Source organism: Camelina sativa, chromosome 16, assembly GCF_000633955.1.
Source record: "Camelina sativa cultivar DH55 chromosome 16, Cs, whole genome shotgun sequence".
In the NCBI taxonomy this organism is placed as follows: Eukaryota; Viridiplantae; Streptophyta; class Magnoliopsida; order Brassicales; family Brassicaceae; genus Camelina; species Camelina sativa.
This window is the reverse complement of record NC_025700.1, coordinates 28,695,282-28,714,782: the sequence shown is the minus strand read 5'-3', so window position 1 is coordinate 28,714,782 and position 19,501 is coordinate 28,695,282. Positions and strand designations below refer to the sequence as shown.

The 19,501-nt window shown below is 35.7% G+C and overlaps 7 protein-coding genes across 8 annotated transcripts; 2 read left to right on the top strand and 5 right to left on the bottom strand.

Moving 5' to 3' along the window:
- LOC104753066 (probable WRKY transcription factor 56) lies at window positions 6-1,002 on the bottom strand. Its single transcript, XM_010475343.1, has 2 exons — window positions 531-1,002; window positions 6-192 (listed from the first exon to the last, which is right to left on the bottom strand). The coding sequence occupies exons 1-2, from the start codon at window positions 923-925 to the stop codon at window positions 6-8; spliced, it is 582 nt and encodes a 193-aa protein (XP_010473645.1). The 5' UTR covers window positions 926-1,002.
- On the top strand, window positions 2,784-4,925 carry LOC104753064 (meiotic recombination protein SPO11-2). The gene is made up of 11 exons (XM_010475341.1): window positions 2,784-2,938; window positions 3,020-3,103; window positions 3,201-3,330; window positions 3,422-3,559; window positions 3,653-3,741; window positions 3,820-3,948; window positions 4,029-4,123; window positions 4,208-4,270; window positions 4,346-4,422; window positions 4,493-4,620; window positions 4,734-4,925. The coding sequence occupies exons 1-11, from the start codon at window positions 2,852-2,854 to the stop codon at window positions 4,866-4,868; spliced, it is 1,155 nt and encodes a 384-aa protein (XP_010473643.1). The 5' UTR covers window positions 2,784-2,851; the 3' UTR covers window positions 4,869-4,925.
- On the bottom strand, window positions 4,899-7,626 carry LOC104753065 (nucleolin). The gene is made up of 10 exons (XM_010475342.2): window positions 7,437-7,626; window positions 7,257-7,341; window positions 6,846-6,922; window positions 6,712-6,748; window positions 6,459-6,616; window positions 6,153-6,249; window positions 5,912-6,072; window positions 5,535-5,816; window positions 5,314-5,436; window positions 4,899-5,165 (listed from the first exon to the last, which is right to left on the bottom strand). The coding sequence occupies exons 1-10, from the start codon at window positions 7,512-7,514 to the stop codon at window positions 5,100-5,102; spliced, it is 1,164 nt and encodes a 387-aa protein (XP_010473644.1). The 5' UTR covers window positions 7,515-7,626; the 3' UTR covers window positions 4,899-5,099.
- On the top strand, window positions 7,807-9,513 carry LOC104753063 (2-C-methyl-D-erythritol 2,4-cyclodiphosphate synthase, chloroplastic-like). The gene is made up of 3 exons (XM_010475340.1): window positions 7,807-8,227; window positions 8,313-8,443; window positions 9,115-9,513. The coding sequence occupies exons 1-3, from the start codon at window positions 7,876-7,878 to the stop codon at window positions 9,346-9,348; spliced, it is 717 nt and encodes a 238-aa protein (XP_010473642.1). The 5' UTR covers window positions 7,807-7,875; the 3' UTR covers window positions 9,349-9,513.
- Window positions 9,713-11,268, bottom strand: LOC104753062 (heavy metal-associated isoprenylated plant protein 26-like). Its single transcript, XM_010475339.2, has 3 exons — window positions 10,977-11,268; window positions 10,799-10,874; window positions 9,713-10,152 (listed from the first exon to the last, which is right to left on the bottom strand). Exons 1-3 carry the CDS (start codon window positions 10,980-10,982, stop codon window positions 9,851-9,853), a joined length of 384 nt encoding a protein of 127 aa, XP_010473641.1. The 5' UTR covers window positions 10,983-11,268; the 3' UTR covers window positions 9,713-9,850.
- LOC104753061 lies at window positions 12,201-13,017 on the bottom strand. 2 transcript variants are annotated; one of them, XM_010475338.2, is made up of 3 exons: window positions 12,943-13,017; window positions 12,762-12,837; window positions 12,201-12,588 (listed from the first exon to the last, which is right to left on the bottom strand). In XM_010475338.2, exons 1-3 carry the CDS (start codon window positions 12,946-12,948, stop codon window positions 12,329-12,331), a joined length of 342 nt encoding a protein of 113 aa, XP_010473640.1. In that variant the 5' UTR covers window positions 12,949-13,017; the 3' UTR covers window positions 12,201-12,328. The 2 variants fall into 2 exon arrangements, with proteins under 2 accessions (XP_010473640.1, XP_019093643.1); XM_019238098.1 differs by lacking the exon at window positions 12,943-13,017 and having other exon boundaries at window positions 12,762-12,863.
- Window positions 14,768-18,722, bottom strand: LOC104753060 (monodehydroascorbate reductase 5, mitochondrial). Its single transcript, XM_010475336.2, has 17 exons — window positions 18,585-18,722; window positions 18,285-18,468; window positions 18,072-18,171; window positions 17,903-17,980; window positions 17,616-17,687; window positions 17,342-17,460; window positions 17,157-17,241; window positions 16,951-17,040; window positions 16,688-16,789; window positions 16,487-16,576; window positions 16,276-16,356; window positions 16,074-16,145; window positions 15,899-15,993; window positions 15,715-15,803; window positions 15,573-15,635; window positions 15,417-15,457; window positions 14,768-15,181 (listed from the first exon to the last, which is right to left on the bottom strand). Exons 1-17 carry the CDS (start codon window positions 18,592-18,594, stop codon window positions 15,062-15,064), a joined length of 1,491 nt encoding a protein of 496 aa, XP_010473638.1. The 5' UTR covers window positions 18,595-18,722; the 3' UTR covers window positions 14,768-15,061.

The following is a 19,501-nucleotide window of genomic DNA, read 5'->3' as shown; positions in this document are numbered from 1 at the left end:
TCAAATCACAGATCAGAAACTCTGGAGAGGAACTGAAGTTGCCTAAGGAGAGGACTAAGAGTCTCCATGAGCTTCTCACAAGGATGGTTATGAACACCTTCGTAGGTTGTTACAACAACGTTTGGATCTTTTGCCAATCTCTGCACTTGTTTCTTCACGTTGCATGTGTGGTACGTGCATCTGTAGTAGCTCCTGCAAAAATTATTTTTATAAATTCAAATGAGTAATCAAAGAATATTTTTGGTTACATATAATTCAGGGATCATGTTTATATAAACAATACGAAATGAACGCTCTAAATTCCAAGACACAAGCAATAACGTATTGCAACCGGACTAACTCAAAATGATGACTTCGATCGTTTAGGTTGTTAAACTAATGTTCCCAACTAATATATAAACACGTGACCAATAGAGTACGCATGTGTATATATGTAAGTTTAGGTCAATACCGATATCTACTTTATATAACGATGTCATAATATATTTTTAAACACACTAATAAATGTAATAAATTAGTAAAAGAAGAACCTGGGATGAGCATTGTTCTTTACAGATTTCTGACCGTACTTTCGCCAACGATAACCATCATCAAGAACATCGTCATCACTCCTCGTATGAAACGCTATCCTCTGCATTGCCGGAGATCTCTTTCCTTTTCCTTTATTGCAATGCTTATTACTATGATCGCTATCATTACTCACTAATCCTCCCATATCTCCTCCACCTCCCTGACGGTTCTCCGGCTGAGCAGATAGATGGAAACTTGCTGGAGAACAAGAAGAAGAAGATGGACCTGCATCGCCGGTAAACATTAACGAAGGAGCCATCATCATCAAGGTTTTTTCATCAAAGGAAGGAAAAGGATTGCTGTTTTCGCCTTCTTCTAGGGTTAACATCGGGTTTGTGTTGTGAACCCCTTCCATTGATTAGGAAACTTTTCACTATCTAGATCTCTCGCTCTCTCCCTCTTTGATGACTACGTATATGTAAATATATGTTAATTTGCATAATAGGAAGAGGGAGAAGAGGAGAGAAAAGGTTATAAGGATATTTGTAGGGAGGAAAGAGGAAGAATGAGTAAAAGGGTATTATATTTGAGGCCAACTATATTCACCTAACTTTTTTGTTCAACTGCCTTGGTCTCTCCTCCTTTTCCTAGCTATATATCTCTTTTTCTCCTTTACAACGTTTTTGGATCTATATATTTTTATAGAATAATATATTAAAACATACTGTATATATAAAATGCATGTTCTATACCATTTAATTTTACTTAAATCTATATTTTGAACTGTAAATAATATATATTTATATTAGAATTAAAGTAATATATATTGATAGAGACTGTATATATGAATGGTCTTATACATTTGAGGATAGTTTGTTCATATCGATAAACTAATGTTACGGGAAACAATTGATGATTGATTAAAATTTTAACTTCATGCCAAAGACTATCGATATGCCATGTCTCATATAAATCGATCACTTGAAATCAAATTATATTTATGGTCAAAGCTCTTGTTGATGTTTTCCCAATGACAAAGGGAATGTTTGGTAAAGGCTTAATTTAGCTTATAAATTTCCCTGTAACAGGTGAAATAATATTATTAATTACTTTTTATTTTATTTTCATTTCATACGTGTGGTTAAATATAGTATGCCAAACCCATACTTGTATATATGATGACGTCGTACTGGTATGCAAACTCTGAACGTACCTTAGAGCAAGATTATTACACATACTCGACCAAGGATGAGAACAAAAAATAAAATAAAAAAATGACAAAAAGATGGAGAGAAGAGACACTAGTGTCTCTGCCCAGATTCTTATAGACACTGAATCTGCCACATGTTTTCATATGATTGGTTGTATAAATTAAAAAATAATAAAATAATTTAATTTAATTAAAATATTATTAATTATTTTTCTTGACACCCCAAGTGGTAGTATGTGCAATAAGTATGCTCTTAAATGGACGTCTGGTTGGATTGAAAATATTATTAAGCTAAAATTCAGATTAATTTAAATTACATTTGTATGTATCGTCCATGCATGTTCTCTATGAATGAGAGTAGATATGTTTTTTTTTTTTTTTTTTTGTAATGCTCGATAATGAACTAGTACCATTAGAATTATACGCATTAGTTAGGACATTACAAGTTCCATTTTGCCAACGATACGTTCACCATGCAACATTGTGGTTAATTTGTATATAATTATTGATCTAGTACTAAATTCCACCGAGTACGCGAGTTAAAAGAATATATTCAAATGATTATATAATGGTCAATTTAATTAGTAAAAAAAAAATTAGTACAATTTAATTTTAACTATTGATTTTATCCTATGAAACTTGTAGAAATCATGAAGTCGCTTAAAATGTTGGGCATTAAATACGGATAACCGAACTTAAAGCAAAATTAGTGTGGTTGTGGTTGTTAAGAATGATCTCTTTGCTTTGACCGGTCGAATAAACCCAAATAGGATCACCATAATTAACAAAATGCAAACACTCATATATCCATGCACGTGGAAGCTTCTCATACTTCATATAACTATATAATAACTTATACTATATTAATTTACTAATCGGATCCACAGCATGAGAGATGAATTCTTTTTTGAAAATCATGAGAGATGAATTCTGAAGTTCTGTAGAAAGATTCATGAACTGCATGCCGTTTTATTATACTTGAAACGACATACAGTACAAATCTAAAATCCTGAAACTTATAGCGCGCCTCTCTCTCTCTCTCTCTCTCTCTCTCTCCCTGACCCTCAATCAAATTCAAATCAAATTTCAAAAAAAAAAAAAAAATTGGAATCGGAAAATAAAAATCTGGAAATGGAGGAATCTTCAGGAGGGATCTCATCGATGAAGTTCTTCTCCGATCAACACCTCTCTTACGCTGATATCCTTCTTCCTCACGAAGTAAGTTTTTATCGAATCACTCAATCTAATTCTTCCTCTCGTGTGTTTCTGATTGAAATCGAAGCTCGTTTGCTGTTACAGGCTCGTGCTAGAATCGAAGTCTCTGTACTCAATCTCCTCCGAATTTTGAATTCTCCAGATCCAGCCATCTCCGATCTCTCCCTGGTACTACTACTTAAATCAAAGTTTCTTAGAACTCGCGTTATAACTTTGTCGGAATCTGAGATTTTCTGGGGTTTTTGTGTGTTTGGGGGAAGAACAGATCAATAGGAAGAGAAGCAATAGCTGTATAAACCAAGGCGTACTCACAGATGTTTCATATATATTCCTCTCTACTTCGTTTACTAAGACTTCACTGACGAATGCTAAAACAGCTAAAGCTTTTGTTCGTGGTAAATTAATTGCTTAATCTCTCTTCATCTGAATCTTTGATTTGAAATGGTATGAGTGTAAGTAATGGTTGTGATTTTATTGAAAACACAGTGTGGAAAGTTATGGAAATGTGCTTTCAGATTCTGCTTCAAGAGAAACGAGTGACACAAAGAGAGCTCTTCTATAAGTTGCTTTGTGATTCACCTGATTACTTTTCATCTCAGATTGAAGTTAACAGAACTGTACAAGGTCAATCTAAAGTCACACGTTATGCTTCTTTTCATTTGGGTTGAAGAGTTTTTTTGGGTTTTGATTTTGTTTCCTGCTTTGCTGGTTTAACAGATGTGGTAGCACTTCTACGTTGCAGTAGATACAGTCTTGGGATTATGGCTTCTAGTAGAGGTCTTGTTGCCGGAAGGTTATTTTTACAAGTGAGTAATGTAGTCAATCCTGTTGCTCTTTGTTGGTTTTTCGATGAATCCTTGTGATCTCAGACCATTTCTTATCAGGAACCAGGTAAGGAAGCTGTAGATTGTTCGGCTTGTGGTTCTTCAGGTTTTGCTATAACCGGAGACTTGAATTTGCTAGACAACACCATCATGAGAAGTGATGCTCGGTATATCATTATTGTGGAAAAGGTCTCTTCTTCATCCAATCAAAGCATATGTAAGAAAGATACCATAATTGCTCATAACTCACTCCCAGAATCTGTTTTTAGCATGCGATATTTCATCGGCTTGTGGAAGATCGTGTGTTCAATCACATTCCTTGCGTGTTCATCACTGCGAAAGGGTATCCGGATATTGCCACAAGGTCGAAACTCTTAACTTTGTTACGAAACCATGCTTGCAATTTATAGTCATTGATATTGAGTAGCTTGGAAGTTGAATCTTTTAGGTTTTTCGTTCATCGGATGAGCACAACATTCCCTGATCTGCCAATTCTTGCTCTAGTAGATTGGTAAGCATAAATAAACGTCCTCCTCTTTGTTTGTATAATACTTTGGTGCTCATAAGTTCATATATGAGAGGTCAGGAATCCAGCTGGGTTAGCTATACTATGCACCTTCAAGTTTGGAAGCATAGGGATGGGTCTTGAAGCATACAGATACGGTAAAGACTTACCTGTTACACCAAATATATCTCCAAGTCTCTGTAATGATAGTTTGTGCATCCTCTTTAGCTTGCAATGTGAAGTGGATTGGGCTCCGAGGAGATGATCTGAATCTGATACCGGAAGAGTCTTTGGTTCCCTTAAAGCCGAAGGACTCACAGATTGCTAAAAGCTTATTGTCCTCCAAAATCTTGCAGGTAAACTAACTGATCATTATAACCAGAGATCAGTAGTAATAATGTTCAAGTGGATGCAACGAATGTATAATCATTTATACCACAATTGATTCTGATATTTACTTTCTGACCAGGATAACTACAGAGACGAGTTGTCACTGATGGTTCAAACTGGTAAAAGAGCCGAAATTGAAGCTCTGTATTGTCATGGTTATGATTATCTCGGTAAATATATAGCTACAAAGATCGTGCAGGGCAAATACATATAACACTTCAAACAACATGTAAGATTTTCTAAATATAAGAGATAGAGTAATTTATTAGTAGTGTCGAGTTTAATGCCCATAGAATGTATTAATAGATTACAAACAAATCAAAATTTCCAAACTGAAGGGATAATCTTTGTTTACATATGGCATCGTGATGATTGAGTAACAAAATTTGTCCTAATCTCCACTCTCCTATGCAGGTATAATGATAATTTCAACCCAAAAATGTGCTCACTTCTTGCTTGATACAAGACTAATCTTCTTTCCCTCCACAACAAACTTCCCACTTCGCTCCAGCTGCCACAAAAAAATGTTAGTACAACATTAGTGAACATACAAAACTGGCTTCGTTTAATAACTCAAAGATCACATTTCTTTAATCTCTCCCACATCCAACAAATTTATAAGAGGATTTGGCATAAGATAAGCTAAGATTTGTATTTACCTTAAGTTTCAAGTAAGCAATAGCATCTTTTCTTGACGAGAACTTTGAGAGAACTGATGGTGCTTGTTCATCGATCAGAGATTTTAGCTGTTTGAGCTTCATTGATCCACCACCACCAGCATCCTGACAAATGTTTTTGCACATATACATATAAGTCATGAGTGGGATACTGGGATGTTATAGAAGTTTACAATGACTGTTTAAAGTAAATTGACAACAACCTTTTTAAGAATCTGCTTGCAGAGGTTCTTTAACTTGAATTTGGGTTCAACAATTTCATCGTGCTTCCTTTTCACAGGAAGAGATTTTTCGATAACAGAGACTTTGTCCTCATCTTCTTCACTCTCTTCTTCTTCTTCATCTTCTTCTTCTTCTTCTTCGTCATCATCATCATCATCATCACTGTTATCAAAAGATGTTTTCTTCCCTTCGTAACGAACACCGGCTATTTTCTTTGGCCGGTCTTTGATACCCAGTCCTTGTTTTCCAGCCGTAGCTTTATCCTACATGACATTTTCACGGCATCAAGATGTTAGATGCCAACCTCTATTCCACAAACAGCTTGGACAGAAGAGTGTACAGAGACAAACAAACATACCTGAACCATGTTGTAAAGATTCTCTTGATCATTCTCACTAAACATTTTTCTCTCGCTAGCCTTTAATTTCTTTTTTCCTGACTTGGCCCCAAGAAGACCGCCTGAGACAAACCCGAATTTATTTCCCCACCAGTCCGAAGAAGGTTCTTCAATTTTCTCTTCTGTTCAGCCCAAAAGATCCATACATTATCAGCTCAATGAAAAAGTCACACCAATTCAAGATTTGGGTACAATCTATCACCTTTAACAGTAGCATTTTTATCCTCAGATATAATTTCAATCTCCATAGTATCGGCTATGTCACAAACCGCAGTAGAAGGCTCTTCAGTTCGCTTAACCTACAAAACAATTAAATAATTTAGCATAAGTTAAGAGTCTTATTTTCCGAACGCAATTTCTTTACATAATAGTCATAGCAGAGAAAATCCTGAAATTATGCAAAAATAACAATATGTAGAAGTTATGAGACTATGAGTAATGCTAATAGACATGAATCATGGTATGAACGGATAAAAGTAATATAGAAATGATTTGATAGCAAGCTTACCAGTATTCCTTCAAGATCTTTAGATGAGTAAGAATTGACAAGCTTCCCTTTCTCTCTACGTTTATACCTTCCTTGTGGACGAGTGGCTTTAGCAACAATCTTCAACTTGGCAGGCTCAGATTTGGCACCATCTACACTTTCATCTTCGTCATCCGAACCTATCATATGCCACAGAAACAAAAAATATTACGCTAATTAAACAAACTACTTCCATAATCAAGAAAACACACAAGTTACTAAGAAGTAGTTTTACCATCATCATCCTTGCCAGTCTTGGTAGGTGCTGCTTGCTGCAAATAACAAACAAAACAAAATAAATACTAAAACCCGCTTCCAACTTTTTTCAAAGTGATTAGTTAAAAAAACAAAGATGTACACAACCATTACCACTTTCAATTTCTTGAGAATGTTATCGAACTGAGTTGTATCGAATGCCCATGGATTTGGCTTATCAACACCAACACCTGCTCCAACATTTCAAATTTTCAGTCCTATAACATAAACTATAGACGCAGATGCATCCCCCAAAAACAGAAAATATTGGGTATAAGGATAAAGTAGCTCTATCTTAGAGAGCCACAACTTCACATTCACCAAATTACATACACCTATTAGCTAAACTAAACTAAGTACACACACATTTCCTCCCAAAAAGCAGAAATTAGTGTTTTTATTGGGTAATTGTGCAACGAAGCGTTATTTAAGTTTCCTCTAATCTAAATTCCACAGCTTCACAATCACCAAAGCAAAGAAATTAAAATCTCTAATCTCCATTAAGAAGACGCAGAAGAAACTAACCAGAAGTATCTTGTTTGTTCTTAACTCTCACATAACCTTTGATGCCTTGCTTATCTTTACCAAGCCCTTCTCCTTCTTCCCAACCCTAAAACAAAACCACCAATCCAAAACAAATTAGGTCTTTATCAAAATCTCTACACACACACACATTAAAATCATCACAGAACGAATTTTACTCACCATCGATTTCATGAGCCGGAAAGCGGCGGATTCCTTACAGATTCCGACATACTTAACCGGAGCCTCCGGCGCCGCCATCTTCTCTTCTAATTACCCGGCGATCGATTACAGACAATGCGTCGCCGTTTTTTAAAAAAGCGGTGCGGAAGAGAAGAGTGGGCGAGGGAGTTTAGGGAAAACCGAAGGTGAAGACCTAAAGCAGAAGAAGTAATGAGGAGTAATTCTCTACGACGCGGCCTTTAGTAAACTGCAGTGGAGATGTAACCTGCTGGTCGACGGTCAAGAGTTAATCAGATTTAATATGGGCTATAGTAAACAAAAGCCCAATAAAAGCCCACAACAAACATTTATGACATTTTAAATAAAGAAAAAAAATAAATAAAATAAATAAAGACAACAAATTAAAAATTTGCAGATTGACTTCAAATCGGAGAAGAGAATGGCTATGGCTACTTCTTCTTCTACTCAGCTTCTTCTACTGTCTTCTTCTTCTTCTTCTTCTTCATCTTTGTTTCATTCTCAAATTACCAAAACGCCACTTCTTCTCTCGGCGAGGAAGATCTGTTTTCGTAGACCGGAGAAGTCTCTCTCGTTATCATGTCGTCCTTCAATCTCGGCTTCTTCCGCCGTCGGCGTCAATGATGAACCGGCGACTTCGAAGAAATCAACCAAAACGCTTCCGTTTCGAGTCGGTCACGGTTTCGATCTGCATCGGTTAGAGCCAGGTTACCCTCTGATCATCGGCGGGATTGATATTCCTCATGATAGAGGCTGCGAAGCTCACTCCGATGGTAATTGTGGATTATTCTTATTTGAATCTTTTGAAATTGGGATAAAAAAAAAAATTAAGTTTTTGATTTGAACTTGTTGGTGCAGGCGATGTGTTGCTTCATTGTGTAGTGGATGCGATTTTGGGAGCCTTAGGGCTTCCTGATATAGGTCAGATCTTCCCTGATTCAGATCCTAAATGGAAAGGTGCTGCTTCATCTGTCTTCATCAAAGAAGCTGTAAGCTTTCTTCTTAGCTTACCTTTGAGATGTTCAATTTTTTGTGTTAAAGTTGTAGTCTATAGAATCATTCAGAACTGAAGCTAGATCCATAGGTTTATGGTATTTACTCAGTTGATGAACCCTCTTTGAGTTTGAGTACATTAATTTTTATCTATAGAAAGTAGAAGAAGAGATGTGGAGATCAAATAGGTTCTTCAATTTGTTGTGATCACTGAACAATGCTGTGTAGAACTTTATCGCTCTTGCATTTGCATTCATCAGTTTTATAGTGCAAAGGCTTTTGGCATAACTCGGCTTTAGATTAAAGTACCCTGTATCTTGGGATAAGGAATTATAGAACAAGTCTTGTATTGTTACATTTCCCTGGAGGCAACATACATGATTGATGTTAATAATGGGTATCCAAGGTTGATGCTATTGAGTTTCTTTCTTGTCCGGCCTTTTAGATTATGGGGTCAGAGTTACTGTGATGTGTTTGTTAAGTTCGAAACCGTTGTTGACTGTGAATGTGTTGTATGAAAGCTAGTGTTAATCAAGTTTTAAACTTTAAATGATGATCACTTGTAATATGATAGTTAATAACAGAAGAATTGTCAGATTCATGTCGGTATGAAGAGTGTGATTCAATGAACTTGAAACAAGGTTTTGCTTGTATATTTGTGTTTCAGGTGAGACTCATGGATGAGGCAGGTTACGAGATTGGCAACCTAGACGCGACATTGATTCTACAGAGACCAAAGATAAGTCCTCACAAGGAGACAATCCGAACTAATCTGTCCAAGCTTCTTGGAGCTGATCCTTCTGTTGTAAACCTCAAAGCCAAAACCCACGAGAAAGTTGATAGCCTCGGAGAAAACAGAAGCATTGCAGCTCACACTGTCATTCTCCTCATGAAGAAATAAAAGTAAAAATTAGCTCTGTATCATCTTTTTCTAAGTCTCATCTTGTAAGAAAAAAAAAACAAACTTTTGATTGTAAATTTACACTTAAAGAGTATCACCCTTTAGAGGCTTATTAATCATGTCCTAGAAGCAAAGATAAGTCTTATCATATTTCGATGATGATCATTCATTGTGACTCCTAGTTGTTTTGGTCAAATTTGAATAAAACTGGAAACTGTGTCTTGACTGCAAGTTCCTTGTGACGCAATTTTCTTAGTCTGTCATTTTCATCTTCAGACATTCACCACAAGAAATTTATGATACTGTGTTGTGTTGTTGCTTTGCTTATCAGACATCGATGGTTTTGTAATAAAAACTTGTTAATGTGAAGTAGACACAGAAGTTAACTATGAATCCTTAAGTTAACACAACTTTAAAATGTAGACGTAGAAGGTAGGTATGAATCCTTAAGTTAACACAACTAAAATCACCATTTTCCCTTTTGTTTTCTTTCCCTAAACCCTTAGGAGATTATACAGCCGTGGTGATCATGATCATACACGATAGTGCTGTGATGATGGTGAATAGGACAAATAGGCCGGTATAGAGCTTCCATTCTTTCACGTTCACGTTCACTCTCTTCCTTCTTCTTCTTCTCCGCCGCTGCAGCTGCTTCTGCTTCTTTCTTTGCATCGAACGGGCCAAAACTCACCATTTTTGCACTATGCCATCTCCGTTTGAGTTTTTTGAGAATCTGCATCTCATCAAGCTTCCCGATCACAGTTAATTTTCCTTCCATCGGATCAATGGTTATAGCAGTAATTCCTGAAAAATAATATGTAAAGATTTGGACTTAGAAATCCAAAACAAGAGAGTGAATGTGTAATTAAAAAAAAAACTTTGGTTTTCAATAAAAAATCCTTGAACGAGACACAAATCAAAATCATTTTTTGAGGGATCAGATCATATCCATGAAGAATCTCAAAGACATAGTGTATATGTAATCAAAAGCTTTAACCTTTTTCCAATAAAGTCTCATAAACAGAAGAAAAAAATCAATTTTTTGAGGGTTTCAAGAATCTCAAGAACAGTGAATGTGAGTAATCATAAAGCTTTGCTTTTTTTTTTTGATTAAAAACTCGTGATTAATACAAAAAAATCAGGTTTAAATTCAAAACCCACAAATAATCTCAAGAACAGAGAGAATGTTAAAATCAAAAGCTTTTGGCTTTTCACTAAAAAAAAAACTCAAGAATCAACCTTTGAGGGTTTCAAATAAAATAAAACAAAACCATAACGAAACTCAAAAACAGAGAGTCTGTCTAATGAAAAGGCTTTGTCTTTTCAACAAGAACAATACAAAAGTCTCAGTTTTAAGGAATTCATGTAATCAAACAAAAGCGTTGTCTCTAAAACTCATGAACAAAGCAAGAATCAGAGAAAGATTGTTGCATGGTGATGTAACAATTACCTGAACAGCTAGCAACAGTACGCATCACTTTCTCCCTTGATCCCTCATCGTACACACAGATCGTCACCACCATTTTCTGTAGAGAAAGAACCAGTACCATTAACCAAAAACAATCCAACAAGTCTACTAGAATAAAAGTCATTTTTTTTAGTTCTTCAAAACAAAACAAAAACATTACCTTCATCTTTTATGGTCAGACTGACTCTATGAGACTTGTGGGTAGAACAGAGAAGAAGATGAGAACAGTAAAAAGTTGATGTTTTTCTTTTAATCCCAAAACCTAAGCAAGTCGCTGCTTTATATCCCACATTAAATGGGTTCAGAAAAAGGAAAAAAAATAAATAAACAGGGGAACACTATATTAGGAATTTTCACACTCTCCTTATGTATTTTACAAAAACAATCAGAGTGGTTTGCGTGATTTACAAAATGTATTCTTGAGTATAAAGACAAGAGCGTGGAGCTCAGTCGTGAGAAATGGCTTGTGGGATTTTTTCATCTCTCTACTTATTTTTTTACTTCTGTGGTTCCTTTGGCACAGTTCTTCTTTAATGGTCCCATGCATGATGTGGTCCGTTGATCATTGATCGTTTCTAACATCCAAATTTGTGTTTGCAATTTGTACTTCTTCTTCCAATAAACAACAAGAAATAGAACATGAAAAATACCCTAATAGAGGTTTGGAATATATATATAGTCATATTTACCAATCAATAGTTTGAGTTGTATAAGATGGTTTCTTGTGCTGTAGGTCACATAAAAGTTTAATTTATGTGACTAAAAAAAAAACACAACAGAATTTTTGGTGTGGCAAGCACCCACCCACCGATGATTGAATCCTGATAAAAGAGATCAACTACGAAGATCGGCAAAAAGCATATCAAACCCACTTATGAAATCATTTTTAAAGGATAATTTGTAGTTTCTTGAATTCGTTTTCCCGTCACATGAAAATTCCCCAAAAGAGTTTTGGTCTTCAAGTTTAACTTATTTAGGTTGACAAAAAAAAGATTAACTTATCAAGAAAACTTCACATGGTAGTCAAAGTTTGTGACGTTACCACATCATCATTAGTTGATCCCACGCGCCGATTCTTATTTCAGAAATATGGCTAACCAAACACATCTCTAATATCATAGCTCCAAATGTATTTGTCTTTTTGGCTTATGTTATATTTGTCTTTGTATATGTATAATATTTTAAATTCCACCAAAAAAAAAATTCAACATCTTATTTAAGAGTAGGACAGTGATCACTGATCAGTTACTCACAAATTTATTTGTTTTTTTTTTGTAATTACTTTAAAAGATGGCATAAATTAGTGAATTGATTCAAGACTCAAGAGCAAACAATTACTCAAGCGAACACAGCTAAAATCAAGGTGAAATAAAAGTATCCACGTTCAACTTTAATTCATCCTCATTCATCAGTATAATTGTCTTTAGACAGTAATCAAGATAAACTTATTATTCCAGCAAATCCAAATAGTTAAATTACCTTTATGTCTGTCTTTCTTTTTTTCTTGCAACTCTAGCAAATGACACAACCTAGCTTGTGATCATTGACCATATGATCATAATGAGGAGTAGGAACATGACGATCACAAATTTCGATGTTAGATCTTAACAGAGCTTCACGTTCCCTCACTTCTCTAATCTCACAAGGTACAAATAATGTCAAATTGGCTTTTCCCCATTTCTTTCTGAGTTTGGCAACGATCTGCACAGGATCACCATCTCCAATCACGATTAGTGTCCCTTCTTTCAAATCCACATAAGGCATGGGATACCCTATAAACAAAATATCAAATCTTTAAAATGAGTTTTCTTATTCTTGATTTGCAGGAAAAAAGCATACTCCTCATTCTTAAAGACGCTTAAATGTTTGTTTATCTTTCTTAAAAACGCTTAATTAAGAAACAAATAAAAAATAGTTTATAATTTGATGTGATATATTCAATTACCGGGAAAGCCAACAACACTCTTCATGATTTTCTCATTGGATTTATGGTTATAAACACCCATCTCCACAATCATTTTCTGCATAAATTGCATGAGAATTAACACCATTAATTGATTAAAAAGACTCAAAACTGTATATAGATTTAAAAAGCTGTTATTTTTTAAAAAACCATTAAAAACTACCATCATTTTTAAGAAAACAGAGCAGAAGAAGATGGGAAAAGTAATTGTAAATGTCGATGGTTTATTCCAAAAATGCTAACAACTGGATGCATCATATACCAAAAAGTCAAAGCAACAAGAATGTATTTGGAGAAAACAAAAACAAGCGATAGTTCTATAAAAGGAAAGGTGTGGTAAGATATCACACGCGCCTACACCAAAAACATAAGAATGGTTTCTTTCTTCAGTTGAAACAAACGAACGTCGAGTTCACTCACGATAAGTGCGTATGGCTTTTCATATTTCACTTTCTTTCTTTTGTTTCCTTGTTTGTGTGTATAAGTATGACGGTCGATAATTACTAATCCTTTCTATTATTATTTTTAAAGTATATATAATACCATCTCAAATTTTGTAGTTTGTGAAAGAGTGCTTCAACGTCTTTTTCTTTTATTGGCATAAATTGGGTTTTAGCTTAACCAACATTACACGTTTGTTTGCATTTTGCAATATTTCACCTATCATACACAGAAGAAACAAGAAAGATAAAAACTCTGAAAAGTCATTTTTTCTTTAACACCTTTAAGCCACAAAACCGAGGTTGTTCCAAAAATAAAAATAAACAATGGCGCCTCCTATTAATCCCACCAAGAACTATGTCACATTAAAGTTTAAAACGAGTTAGAGAAGAGTTTATACGGTCATAATCGAGTTGTGGTCGTCCTTGGTGGCTTGGTAGTTACATGATATGTAGAAAAGTATACAGTGTGTGTTAAATAGCTCATGTATCACAGAAAAGAATGTAAATAAGCAAACAAAGTAAACATAATAACAATTCTGCTATAAATATAATTTACCAAAAAGAAAAATCTGCTATATATATTTAACATTTTCTAGATGTACAAGAACACGATTGTACCCAATCTCATGTAAATGCGTGTGGAATTTTCAGCTTTCACTTTTTGTTATGTGTATTATTACTCAACAAGCTCTAAGCTAAAGTGCTGATGATGTGTGACGGTCGATTATTAATCGTTTCCGTCTATTTAGTGAATATACAATCTCAATTGCTCAATTTGTGACAAAAGTATTATACCATTTCAACCTTCTGTTTGTTAAAGTTAATGCCTTTTTCTTAAGTGGTAAGTTCTTTCATTGGTGTTTAACCTACATAACACGTTTCACGTTTGTTTGCATTATCCTAAGTCCTAACCCTTCTCCTCCATTAAACACTAACACGAGAAGTCAAGAACAAGAAAACTCGCAAAAGCCCTTTTTCTAACCAAAATGTTAGGCGTTTAAACTAAAAAAACGAGGGTGTTTTATAGTAGGGGAATATCATCCTATAACCCAAAAAAAAATTATAATTCATTGAATAGCTATACTAACCATTAAAAAGTGATATAGTATATATTTTATATAATAATTACAAGATTATCTCTCTATTACTACTATTTACCACCACTCTCTACTATCACCTCTCGCCACTACCGCCGGCTACCACCACCGGCTACCATCACCGGTCATCACCTCCGGTCACCACCTAATTTTTTGAATTAGTATACTATATTCTTAAATAGATTTTCAATTTTGGCTAGTGCACTAATTCATCCTTTATAATAAGATAAAAAAATATAGTCTCTTGTATTATAATTCTAAACAATTTTTATTTAGAAAAGTTTAAAATGAGTTTGTGAAAGGTCACTATAAAATGGCTTATTATTATGTATCACAGCACAAAAGCAAAAATCACAACGCTTTTCCACATTTTGGCTGAAGATCTTGCCAATCCATAGATTTTAACCAACTACAAGGATCGATATTCGATACTAGAAATTACATGAAATAATTTTAATGATCCATGAAACCCATAGATCGATCATATGACAAAACGATCTCTATGTCACGACTCCCATATGAATTTTATTAGAGACAAAGCTCTCTAAAGAGCAAAATGTGATTATCTTAAAAAAAAAAAAAGGCTTTATTCGTGGAGATTATTGACAACAGTAGTACTCTCTATAAAATCATTTTTCCAATGGAAAGATGAATACTCTCACCGAGAGTAATAAAAGATGTTGGTTTGGTTTCTCTGAATCCCAAAAGCTAAAAAAAAAACAACTCCATGAAGTTTGTCTCTCTAACTCTGTAGAGCGGCTTGAGCAATTTCGAGGGCTTCTTCCACTGAAGATGCGCTGGCGAGCTTTGCCTTATCGACAATAGGTTGGCTTCTTGCTAGCTTTGGGAGAAGCTGGAACTCCTGTTTTGAGAATTAAGAGATATACACAACAATTGAAGCAATTAAAATCCAATTTCATTTTCATATATACATGAAAACAAAACCCATTCTGATTGTAATTGCAAAGGTCTAGTTTTTAAACAAATCTTATCAAAATATTCTAATTTTAGTCTCATAGATCTAACGAAGCATATGATGTTCTAAAGATTGGCTAATTTAGAATGTTAATGAGGGAGATTCTAAGAAAGACTTTTACCTCAGGAGATCCGCTTTCTACAAGAACACCTTTCAGCCTACCTGTTGATGCAATTATTACTCATCAAAGTTAGTTAATTGCTAAGCTGTGTGTTTGTGCAAGGTTCAAGAGTAGGAACTGTAGTGAGAAAAAAAGAAAGTAGAAGCTATGGCTTACCAGAATCAATCCAGAAGGTAGCGATTTTTGGGTCAAAGTTCCCAACCTCAACTGTTTCTCCCACTGGCCATTATGAATCAGTTGTTTAGATACACTGGAAATATTGTTTTGAGTAACTGGAATGTGTACTAACGAGATTTACCATTATCCCCGAAAAACTGCCACCAAACTTTTCTTGGGCTGCCTTCATACTCGAATACTCTTGAGTAGAAATATGGAAGATAATCATACCTGCAACGTTTTTCGCAAGACAGGAACTAATAGGTGAAGATCTGTTGAGAGATACACGGAAAGTCTGCAGATTATGCCAGGTTGAAGAAGCTTACATGTCAGTGTGTGCTGTGAGCAGCGATTTCACACAGTGTTGTGCAGAGCGGCGGGCATGATCAACATGTTCAACACGAGTCATTCGATCATATATCTGTTCATCAGACAATAACATGATGAGTTTACAGGTCACGAGATTAGTGGCTTAACATGTTTTCTCTGGCAGCAAAGTACCTTCAAAGGGAAGGCTGCGACATCTCCAATAGCAAAAATTCCAGGGGTACTTGTCCTGAACAAGCCATCGACCTGTGGTTGAAGATGAGCTCTTATAAAACTTTTGATTGTAAGAACATACTGATGTAGTTTCTTGTGACGTTCTAACTTTAAAACCGACTAATATTGGAAACTAAATCCAGATGCTTTGTGATAACAATACCTGAATTCCTCCAACAGATTTGTTCATGGCCAAAGTTTCAAAGGGGCCTATAGCAGGCTTAGCTCCAATTCCGATTACAACCTGTAAAGTAATGATACACAGGTCGTACAAAAGTGAGCATTATATTGACCTTCACAGTTTCCATTTGATCAAAGTTGTTGAAGTTGCATCATTCGAGAAAGAAAAAAGTGAAGCTAAGCTACAACTATACCGTGTCTGCCTCAATTGTAGACCCATCAGCAAGCTTAACAGCTGATACACGCCCATCTGAACCTGCTTCTAAGTTATTTATCGAAGCGCCCTGTTCAAAAGAAAGAGAAACCTAAGTTTACTCACTGTGTTCTTGAAATTCTTAGGTTCGCAGGAAAGCAAAGGCTTCAGTCTAAGGCAGTGACGTGGGTTGATATCTTACCTTGACAAACTTAACGCCATTTTGACGGTATAGTTCTTCATATTTCTGAGCAAGTGATGGAGTGAACAGTCTTTGCAAAAGCTGATCTTCAGGGAATACAATCTATTGTTCCAACAGGGGAAGCCCAAAAGCAGCTCTAAATTAGTTCGTCTGTTTTGCAAATTATATGAACGTTTCAAGGAATTTTGTTTTACTCAGCGAATGACTAAAACTATGCTTCATTACTAGCACAATTTAAAGATTGAAGTCAAAAGGATAATAACCGTTGTATCTAGATTCCACGCAACAGCTGCTGCAGCAACCTCCATGCCAATGTAGCCACCACCGACAATGACAACTTTCTTTGCCTTTCCCTGTATCATATATTGGAAGGTTATTTTGTCACCAAGGGAATTTAAAAGTTTCCTAAGGACACATAGTAAAACATTGCATTAAGATGACATAACTGGTAAGAATGCCCTTAGCTTACCAGAGATGATATTAGCGAATCAGCATCTGCAACCTCCCGAATATAGTGAACCCCTGGCAAGTTCCCACCAATTTTATCTGGGAACCTGCCAGACAAAATTCAGTAGTATTAGTAGACATGGTTGAGAAGGCCTAGTTTCTTCGATGTTGTGTTTATCAATACATTGCAATGCGACTTTCACTCACCTTGAGGCTGTACACCCTGTAGCGATAATTAGGGATCCATATTTCAACTGCTTCCCTGTGTCTGTTGTGAGGGTTTGCTTTCCAAAATCAGCTCCCGTCACTGGATCTTCATATATTACCTGTTCAAACACAGTGCATCAATAAGACACAGGAGAAGATCACAAATTCACTGATGTATCATTCCGAGCTGGACTAATAATCGAAATAAAGACACTTCACTTTCATCCATATATATTTTTTAAAAACAAAACTATCTATCAATCAGAAGAATTACCTCAATTCCTTTCTCCTTATACCAGTCTGGTGTCTGCCTTTCTCCACCACCTCCAACACAAGTATGAAAGCCCTGCATATTTATTATCCACCCTCAATAAAAACAGATCACACTAACCGCAAAGCTAAAACCATACGAATCTTCCAATTAATAAAACACTCCTAACTTTACACAATCTACCAGAACCCAATCTAAAAAAGTTTCGTGTGTCTAAAATTAAGACCAATAGCAACTTAATAGAACCACTCACATTGATCAAACCAAACATTAAAGTAGGCAAAGCTTACAGGTAAACGAGCTGGCTTCTTCTCTGGAGGGAACAAGTAAGCTTTCGTCAACGCCGGTCTCTCATAAGGTGCGTACGCCTAACAACAACACCAACATAAACAACCACAACAAATCCAACAAAAAGCGATACTGATTTAGAAAACACACTCAGGGATCGAATTGAATCACCTCTTTAGTCACAATGCAAAGGCGACCATCAGCCATACCATTTTCAACAAAAGTCCGAGCAGCATAACCCGCAGCATTCCCTCCACCAACAATCACAAACCTAACAAACAAACAAACAAAAAAAGTCAAAAACTCATTCCGGATATACAAAAATTTCCATCTATCGCAAAAATTGGGGAAGAGTCATGTAATAATAATAATAATAAAACTAACTCGCGATTCTCGTTAGCGAAGGAAGCAGTGACGAGTCCTCTGGAAGAAGCGATTCTAGAACCCCCGATCGGAGAGAAACGAGCGGGAAATCGACGAGCGAGAGACGGAGAAGAAGGACACCAAAGAGATAATCCGGACTTGGTTGGCAACGTGGTGGATGCTGCTAACGCCATGACTCTACGAACTGTAACAACAATAGAGAGAGAGAGAGATAAGATTCGTCGATCTAGGGTTTTGAATAAGGGATCGAAGATGGTGTGAGTGAGAGAGATAGAGAGAGAGAGGAGATAAGAAGGGGACCTGGAGACATTAGTTTAATAAGAACCAGATTTAATTATTGAATCAAGTCTCTCTGTAGTAGTGTTTGGCTCTAGAACAAAGCTAAAGGGCAATGAGAGACTGACTAGTTGTGAAAAGAGAGAGAGAGAGAGAGATGATTATTGTAAAAGATGGGTAGTGATTAGTGAAGAATGGAATGGAGCTGACTTGTCTTGTTGCTTTTAAAAAAAAAAAAAAAATCATTTGTCCTTATTTGTAAAACTGTAACCACCAACAAATAAATTTGACTCGAAATTTCAGTAGTTAGACTGGTTAAAAAACCCTCATCAAATATTCTGAACTTTAGTTTTGATTTTTATACAGAATTGATTGTTTCTGCCACTGATTTGGCAAAGTTGTGTAGTGAGTAAAGTAATAGGTTTCGTTCCATCTATTCGGTAATCGATTTCAATAAAGTAATAGGTTTGGTAGTGAGAATGAATCGTCCCGATGTTGCGATTTCTCTCTATCAGAAGATGGAATTGCGCAGGATTCCATTTAATGTCTACAGCTTCACTATTCTGATAAAATGTTTCTGCGACTGTCATAAGTTGTCCTTTGCTCTAACTACGTTCGAGAAGATCACCAAACTTGGTTTCCAGCCCGATGTTGTTACGTTTAACACACTGCTCCACGGGTTATGTCTAGAAGATAGGATCTCCGAAGCCCTAGTTTTGTTTGATCAGATGGCTGAAGCGGGATGCACACCCAATCTCATAGCGTTCAACACACTCATGAACGGTCTTTGCCGTAAGGGTCGAGTTCTCGAAACACCAGCTCTTGTTGTGAACATAAAATAATTTTAAATATATACTTTTGTTTCAACATTTAATGTCACGACTCACGTACTCTGCTAATATTACAATAACGCGACAAAGGACAAAAATGGAAACAAAAAA